The sequence below is a fragment of the Etheostoma spectabile genome, chromosome 2 (assembly GCF_008692095.1).
Source record: "Etheostoma spectabile isolate EspeVRDwgs_2016 chromosome 2, UIUC_Espe_1.0, whole genome shotgun sequence".
Taxonomy (NCBI): domain Eukaryota; kingdom Metazoa; phylum Chordata; class Actinopteri; order Perciformes; family Percidae; genus Etheostoma; species Etheostoma spectabile.
The window spans coordinates 2,750,908-2,760,071 of NC_045734.1; the positions used below are offsets into that span (position 1 = coordinate 2,750,908).

At 44.4% G+C, this 9,164-nt stretch overlaps 1 protein-coding gene across 5 annotated transcripts in view; it reads right to left on the reverse strand.

The window, feature by feature from the left end:
• Positions 1–9,164, reverse strand: part of LOC116695696 (uncharacterized) — a 27,262-nt gene that overhangs the window by 2,405 nt on the left and 15,693 nt on the right. For 3 of the 5 annotated variants that reach the window (XM_032526138.1, XM_032526122.1, XM_032526127.1), the window contains exons 2-6: positions 6,510–6,841; positions 5,979–6,043; positions 5,650–5,807; positions 3,454–3,975; positions 706–2,201 (exon numbers count right to left, since the gene is read on the reverse strand). In XM_032526138.1, coding sequence (XP_032382029.1) covers positions 706–2,201; positions 3,454–3,975; positions 5,650–5,807; positions 5,979–6,043; positions 6,510–6,841 — 2,573 coding nt within the window. Of the gene's footprint in view, positions 1–705; positions 2,202–3,453; positions 3,976–5,649; positions 5,808–5,978; positions 6,044–6,509; positions 6,842–7,345; positions 7,441–7,533; positions 9,140–9,164 lie in introns of those variants that run through there. The other 2 variants (XM_032526118.1, XM_032526111.1) reach the window with 2 other exon arrangements.

A 9,164-nucleotide genomic window follows, 5' to 3' on the forward strand; every position in this document is an offset into this window, starting at 1 on the left:
ACACAGTGTAACACTGTCCATCAAAAAAAGGGTGAAAAAATAATGACGTGGGGGGAATTGGTATCAGCTGCAGCTCAGTTTGCGTTAACGCCATTAATAACTCGTTTAACTGGCAGCACTAGTAATTTTACTTTATGTTACTGCCTGCCATCTGTGTGTGTGTGTGTGTGTGTGTGTGTGTGTGTGTGTGTGTGTGTGTGTGTGTGTGTGTGGGGGGGTCTGGCCCACTAGACAAATGAAATAAGTCAATAAAATCAAACAGGTTTTTGATAAGTGTAAATTTATGTATGTGTGTGTGTGTGTGTGTGTGTGTGTGTGTGTGTGTGTGTGTGTGGTGTGTGTGTGTGTGTGTGTGTGTGTGTGTGTGGGGCTTTGGGTGTGACTGGTGTTAATGGCAGTGAGTTATGGTGAGTGAGTTATGGCAAAAAGCTCAGGCAGGTATCCACCTATTTAATAACATGTACTGTATTACATGCACACATCACAATATACATTTATTTTATTTTACTACCCGTTAACAAGCTGTTAAAACCTCACAACAGTATACATATGATTGATTGACCTGTCTACATTCTATTCACACATACTACATTACTACCCAACCGGCCTACATTACAGTTTCTGCTGATGTTGCAGGCGTAGCAACAGTAACTAAGACGGGCAGGGTTTACCAAATAGTCAATGCATCCTAACTTTTTGACTCACCTTGTCCTCCATGAAGCCCAGCCCATGGAACTGGGGGTCGAGGGAACATGCCACGCACAGAACCCTGTTGACGACGGGGTTTTCGTAACAGCTCGCCAAGTTGCTCCTCATCATCCTCTTCACTTCCTTCAGGGTGGATGACGAGTCGCCCGGCCGCGACATGAGGTGTCGGGAGAGCAGGCCGGTGAGAATGGGTTTGACGAGGGACAGACGGGGGAACGCCTCCTTGGCGAGGGTTCGACAAGCCACATCCAGGGGCTTGAGGACCAAACACAGCTCCTCCAGAACCTTCCATTCGGATCGCAACGTTGCGACGCTGGTTGAGGACGTGTTGGAGGTGGAGTTGGCGTGGCAGCTGCCAGACGAACTGGATTCGGAACCTGTGTCTTCTTTAGACGAGCCCTCGCCTTTCACTTCTTTTAACATATCACAGAAAAGGCTTTTATGCTTGATGAGCATGCTCAGTAGAGGGTACAGCTTGTTCCATGTTGGCCGGCTGTGGGCCCAGGACTTCAGCTCGGCCTGTTCTTGTTTGGTCAGGGTGTGCAACAGACTCTGGGTGTGGGGATACGAGCCTTTGTTGTGAGCAGGTGGCAGGAACAGGTTTGTGAGAATACTCTGGAAATGACTGAGGGTCTTGGAGATGACAGAGTGTGACATCACTTCCTCGATGCAGCCTTGCACAGCGCTGAAGAAACACGGCACGGATGGTAGTCCTTCACTGGAATGGCTGGTGTGCTCCAAGCCTTGTGCTTCTTCGGGGGACACGGGGTCCTCCCTTTCGAGAAATGTTGTTGAGTTTGGGTGAGGAGCGCTTCCTCCAGCCTCTCCGCCTCTCTTGCTCTTTATCTGCCCCGGCCTCATCTTGTTCCTTCCCTCCCCTCCCAGCAAGACCAAGTTAGGCTGGGAGATCCCCCACTCTTGGGCCATCCCTTTCACTTGGGCCTCCACTGCTCGAAGGCTGCAGTCTTTACCCCCGCTCTTGGTCAGTCTTTGGGTCCCCAGAGCTAGGTTCTGAAAAGTAAAATGACAGTCTATGTAATGTGCCCAGAGGGTGACGTAGCGCTCAGCGCTGCCCTGCCAGCTGTGGAACCAAACATCCACGCTTAAAGTGACAAAGTGAGGCACTTCCCTCCGGTACCCAGGAGGACGCCCACGTCTCCGGGACTCAAACCCGATGGGAGCCGTGTAGTCGGAGATCTCCTCGGTCTCGCTGCTTCCTAGTTTCCTTCGCAGCAGCTGGGCCAGACTCGCCTTGCCTCTGTTGTGATGTTCTCTCAGGAGGTTCTCCAGCTGCCGAGGCGAAGGCAGCTCCTTGTAGGAGGGCAGCAGGGTGTGAACCAGCTGTTTGAAGCCGTCCCCTTCTACCAGAGCCGGGGGCTGGAGATCCACGATGAGGAAGTTGGCGATGGCATTGGTCACATTGGGGGACAACACCAGCGGGGGTGTACTGACCAGACCGCTGTTAAGCATCACTGGCTGGGAGCGCTGTTGACCTTTTGTGAAAAGCAATAAAATCTTCAATCAGTAAATAAGCTTCAACAGTTTGATGACATTTGTTTTACAAGTAGAAGATCAATTTGGAATTACTCTAGATTCAATTCAGTTATCCTTTATTGTCCCCTTGGGGAACTTTTCTTGGACTCTGGTGCCGACAACTTTAACTGCACTTACAATAAAGATCAATAAATAGAAACAATAAGAGCCACAGAACACCGTGATATTGTTGCACAACCCATACGGCCTTAAGAAATATTGTTTAACATTTTAGCAAGATACCAGTTTACATGTTAAACCTGTACATTTGTTTGTTGGAAAAAGAGTTTCTAGAATCACATAACTATACCAAAATAACTTCAGGTTGGTTAAAAGGAACATTTTGATTTCTAAACTTGGGTCTTATTTTCAGCCTTGCGAGTGGCGTGGCTTAGTTACACTCTGTACAGCAGGGTTGATCAGTCAGCCACTTGGTCGCTACTGAACTATTGAATGGATTGCTAGGACATTTTTTAAAGCCATTCATGGTCCCAAGAAGATGAATCCTACTGGCTTTGGTGATTCCCAGATAAACCCTGCATCTACACGATGGACTGACCCTAAATTGTGTACAGACATCAATGGTTTCAACATGGTGTATCCCAATGTCTTTGGTGATCCTCTGACTTTTCCTGTGGCACCATCAGCAGTTTGACGGTTTTTGGTTTTTAATGACATGTCTTTACAACTAAAAAATAGATTGACATGGAATTTGGTACAAACATTCATGCCCCTATAGTAATAACTTTGGTGATCCTCTGACTTTCCATCTAGTCCTTTCATCAAAAAAGGCAAAAAGGCTTCATACTTCAAAAACATATTACCATCTGCTTCGGGGGTACCTTTTGTCTAGACACTAATAGTGTAATAGAGCTGTAACAATTCCAAATTTTGCTGTACAATTAATTGTATCAGAAATAATTGCGATTAAAAATATAATAGTCTCTTTTAGTCAAATTAAAAAATATTGATTACTTTTTTAAATAAATTGGTTTTATCACTTTTATGTGACCTGGATAATGTAGTAACACTGGTACACTGCCTATGAAGTAAACCACGCCTCTTTATTATCACTAAACATTTTTTTCTAACTGTACGCCCCATCATTTACGTGTAAAGGGTCAAGTGCCGACAACTAACAATGAAATATGATATTAAAAATATATAACGCAACCAATAATAATAATTGTTAAAGGCCTAAGTAATAGTTACCTATTGTCAGAAGGCTCCGGTCCTTGTTGCCGTCACGTGTTCTGATGTGGTGCTTGTTGGTCAGGTGGATCTGGAGATCTGCTGCTCCCCCCCCACAGCTGATATGTTCCCCACACAGCTTACACACTACAGCGCTCCGGTCCAGTGGCCGACCGGTAGGGTCCGGCTCGAACCCAAAAAAGTACCATGGGCTGTTCTCTGTGACGTTTGGGTTACTCAGCAGTCTCTCAGTCCCGGGCAGAAAATCGTACTTTTCCAATGAATGAGAGCCCGGGGACGGTAAGGAGATCAGGGAGGAGGAGGGGGGAAACGCTGCAGAGACAGACATCATGCCCGAATCACTAGCGACGTCTGGGTTGGACACCGTCGTCACGTCACTGATGACAAGCATGGGGCTCTGTGATTGGCTGTTGTCTGACCAAAGAGAGGAGCTGCTGGGCTCTGGGAGGGTGACCAATTGGATGTCTTGCAGAAGGCGCAGGACTGTCTCTTTGTCTCCGACTTCACATTTCACATTGTCACCTGTCCCCCCCCCCCATCAAAAATATTTTTAAAATGCAGAAGATGTGAACCCATTTAAGCAAGCTACATTTTCAGTTTCAAGACTTTAAAAAAATTCAACTTAATCACAATATTTTTTGTCTCGTCATCGCAATATAAACTGACGCAATAAACACATTGTGAAAGACATTTAGAGATTTTTTTGTGTTGTTTGAAAGAAAATATCCGTTGAAAACTGCACTTTAAAATGTAACTTTCATTCTCTTTTTAGCGATGCCTTTTATATTTAAATCAATTTTTTCTAGAAAATAATGTTAGAAATTATTTCCTTTCATTTATTTTAAATTCAACAAACAACTTGCAGAAATGCAGCACTGTGTACACTTAAATATCTATTGCAAGTAATATCGTTCTCGCAATAATCAACAACGTTATCATATAGAGACAGAGCGCACTGTGTCGTACTCTAAAAGCCACGCCCACCGGGAGGGGGGGGAACAAATCTCGACTAGGGCTGCACGATTATGGCCAAAATGATAATCACGATTATTTTTGATCAAAATTTTGATCGCGATTATTCTCACGATTATTTGTTGATTTGTTGACCAAAACTAAATTTTATTGTCACATAGGCTATTTATAACTGCGAGAGAGAGTGTGATGGACGCTACTCACAGAGAGATGGCTGATCATTATGAACGGGTCCAGCACGGGTCGGATACACACGTCTGTATCTTCACTGCGCTGCATTTTTATGAACTGTGATATTCTGGCAATGGGTCACATCTCTGGCCCAGGTCCTGGTCCAGGTCCAGCAGCTCCGTCTCCCACGCTATTACTCTACCAACTGAAGTTAGTTGCATTCAATAACTTCTTGTGTGTTCTTCGCCATGGCGGCCGCGATAGCAGAGTTACCCGCGGAAACACTTGTACAAATACAGGTTTGCCCCTTAAACTTAACAATATACAGCTGTGTTAATAACAATTAAAACTGTAGACAAGTTTTTACAGTTTTTCAGGTCTGCACCTTATTAAAACATGATTTATGGGTTATTTACATATTACATATTGTTATTTGGGGCGGCTGTGGCTCAGTGGTAGAGCGGTTGCCTGACAATCGGAAAGTTGGTGGTTTGATCCCCGCCCCTGCAGTCCCACGTTGAAGTGTCCTTGGGCAAGACACTGAACCCCGAGTTGCCCCCGGTGCTGCGCATCGGAGTGTGAATGTGTGTGAATGTTTATCTGATGAGCAGGTGGCACCTTGTACGGCAGCCCTGGCCACAGTGTATGAATGTGTGTGAATGGTGAATGTTTCCTGTATGATGTAAAAGCGCTTTGCGTAGTCGTTAAGACTAGAAAAGCGCTATATAAATACAGCACATTTACATTTACATTGTTTGGTAGTGACTATCATCACAGCGCAACTTTTAAGCCTTTTTCTTCTGTTTGCTAGCATACGAAATTGACAAGTAGGAACCTTGCCGCAATACAAGTTAATAGACAGCGGAGTTCTTTTCCCTTCCGGTGGGGGCGGGACTTAGATGTGCTCTGTCTCTGCATTGCGTATTTTCCTACTATGGTGCAGCCCTATTTAGGTCTACTGTCAGTTGAAAATGAACTTGGAAGTGAACAAACTAATATAGATCTGCAAGTCTGCTTCTACATGTCCTTCTATACTTCAATGTGTGAACTCACCCATCCCCAGGCCCAGCAGGGTAGCATAGTCCTTGCCGATCCAGACCCTGAGCTCTGTTCCTTCTGTGATGGGCTGGGAAACCCTGTAGTAGATGTGGCGGTAGAACTGGAAAATGACCAGGTTGTGTTCATCCTCACTGCTGGTATATGTTACATACCTGAAACATAGAGCAAACATGTACAGTTTTAGTAGGAGCCAATCTCAGTCAGACAAACCCTCTGATTGATTGTATTATATATATATATATATATTAAAAATAAAAATAAACAGAAGGGAGAAAGGAAACTATACTTTGAGAAAGAAACTTGAATCAGTATGAACTGCCCACCTCATCCAGTTAGATTTGCTTTCATCGGAAGCATCAACGTAGACAAAAGCAGCATCATCCCTGATCTGGAGATGGGAGCAATGTGGATGTCAACTCTCAAATGTTATGACCAATTCTATATGGAATTCCTGCTAGTTACCAAAACAAGTCACAAATTACATCCCCGTTTAAAAGGAGGGCTGCAACTAACGATTATTTTCAACGTTGATTAATCTGCCGATCAGCCCAAGATCATGTTTTTAAATGTCTTGCTCTGTCCACAACTCCAAGATATTCTGTTTACTTTCATAGAGGAGTGAAGAAACAAGAAAGCAGAAATCAAAAAACTTTAAAAACATTTTCTCATTAAAAAAAAAAATCACTCAAATTGCCAAAATATTATTTGATTTATTTAAAAGTTGACAACTAATCGATTCATCTTTGCAGCTCTAATTATTTTAAAAGTGATTGTAGCCCGAAAAGCATCATTTTCTTTTGCCATAACTTGATTTTAAACTACCTCTGTACGTCTACTCAAACCGGTCTACTTACAGCCCAGGCATATTTGAGGTTGCTCGGCATTTGTCCTCTGCACACTTCTCCTAGAAATGGCCCAAACATGACGCCCTTCTGAAGGTGACACTTGGCGTACACTTTCATATCTCCCATCTGGTCTTCACAAGAAGATCCAGGACCAGACATCCCAGAGCCAATGTCCCCGCACAAGCACAGGCAGGAGGGCAGGGACAGCACGGCCCGGGAGGGGCCGCCGTGGAGCCATGGCTCCCCAGGCGGCAGAACAGCGTCTGGGACGTAGTTCTGGTTCGAAGCATTCTGGAGAAATGGAAAATCCTCAAGGAATTCTTCATGGTTTACATCCAAACCTGCAACGGTAGAAAAAAAATAGAAAAATGATTAGTCAAACATGGAATTAAAAGTGAGATAGCGCTACTGTCAATCCAGAGGAGGACTTCCTTTTCATTGAGCACGTAGACTGTTCTTTTGTTGTTTTGGGTAAAAAACAAAATAGAGACGACTTAACACAGGAAATGTTAAAAAAGTCCTTTGGAGGATGCTATAGCATTGGAATGTGATAAAAAATACTAGGCAGATTACATTGATGTGTGCATTTTGGTTATGTATAGCAACAACAGAAGCTTTGAGTTTGTTTTGATTCATTTTATTTTGTTTCCCCAACCAAGAAAAATGTTCCTATAGCGATTTGTAACAAACATCACGTTCAATCATTCAGACTTTTTGTGGACATTTATCTCAACACTTTACCCTGATAGTACTAAGATAATGAATCAGCTGCAGCACTGGTGCAGTCAGAGTGTGTGCGCTTGAGTGAACTTCTGTCAGTGGTGCCCACTTGTCTGGTGGCAGACCTGCTGGGCCAGCTGAATCGCTCTTTGGCATTAACCTATGCAGCTTACGGCCCATGAGGCACGGCGTCTGGGGACTTTGGAGGGAGTTTTCAGACCTGTTGTAAAAAAAATGATACTTAAGTTATTTCAGTAAATGTAATGGGATAAATTAAAATAAATAAATAGCAAGTGAATATACTTCATCCAACCTGTGCACGCTGACAGGAATTGTTTCTCTTGCCTCCAGTCTTGGGTCCCACAGTAGGTGAAAGGGTGTTCTTCGGATGCAGTGATTGGTATAGATGACCGGTGTCCCGTCTTCTTTACAAATGCGAGCCAGCATTGAGCCCAGATAATTGACTCTGAGGGGGGTGTGGCTGTACCACATTTCATCTGTAAGCTCCTTCTTGGGCTGCATGTAAAGGGCAGTTGCGTTGCATGGGAGCTTGCTCAGGTACTTCAAAAGAGAATTAATGGGACAGAATGCACTGCCTGGCTTCTCAAACATAGAGCATCGGTCCTTCTCATTGGGAATCTTAGTTTTGTCACCAATAGATAAAGCACAGCATCTCCGTCCTCTCTCGTCTTTTCGGATTACAAATGAATCTGGCTTTAGATTCCTGTTGGCCTGCTTCCCTCTGCGGCCGAAATGTACCTGAACATCAAACCAGACTTTGTTCAGAAGTCCCCTCGGAGTGCTGGTGTCCATCGCACGTGAGTTTTTGAGGATGCGGATATCACTAGAAGACAGTGCCTGATGGTGGGATCTTAAGTTTCGACCGCACTTCCGAATTCTTTTGAGCACTCCCAGGAAGACCTTGTTGGCCGAGGTGATCTCAGCATCTCTCATTAAGCACACGGGGCGGCTGACAGGATGCTCTTTGAGGTAGGGGTTTAGACCGGCTCTCAGCGCAATGTAACTGGCAATACCGTACAGCTCTCCTTTGCTGTTTCGTACCGATCCGTAAAAGTGTCTCAGCACCCCGTTCAGCTTACTCTTCTCCACTGTAGTCAGGTCCACCTTGGAGCCCCTGGGCCTCCACCCAGCCAATGAAGCAATTCACAGCCCAGGTTGTCTGCTTCTTGGTAAGCTTACTTATTTCGTTCCTGCTGTCTTCAAGTTCATTCAGTTCCAAGTCTGAAACCATTGCATGTCTAGAAGTGCCAGTAGTATTTACCTCATACTCTTCTTCTGACTCATCCTCTTCTTTCAGGATGATCTCCTCTTTATTTTTTATCTCAGGCTCAAACACATGCAGTTTATCACGGGAATCCTTCAGGTCTGCATTCATAATGTTAGCTGTTAGCTCCATCAGCTGTCAAGGTAATTGCTAAGTATTCAATGTGAAAACGAGACGAGCAATAGGTAGGATTTGGCCATGTAAACAAAGCGGAGTGATACCGCTCACGTAGTCAGGTTTCTGTGCAATACGGCGGCTTTTATCAGATTGTATTGAAGAGACGAAAGGGGATTTAAAACGCTAAAGATGGCGGCTATGACTGGCCAATCACTGCAACCACCGCAGAACGGTTATTTGTAACGACGTGTTATAACAGCGGGACAATAGCAACATATCGCTTACCAAATGACATTTTAAATAATAAAATATTCCCAAATGTCATCCTCAGCGCCTTACAATCATGGATGTACAATGGGTTACTTGAATGACTGTTTAGGTGATACCATGGCAACAACAAAGGTACGAGACAGCCTCAAACAGCCTTCTAGCACCGGGTCAAATTCCCTCTGCGCATGCGTACAATCCTATCTAGGCAGTTACATAGTTGTTTGTGTGTAATAGCACAGTTAACAAGGCGAAAATGAACACTAGGGTCCCGA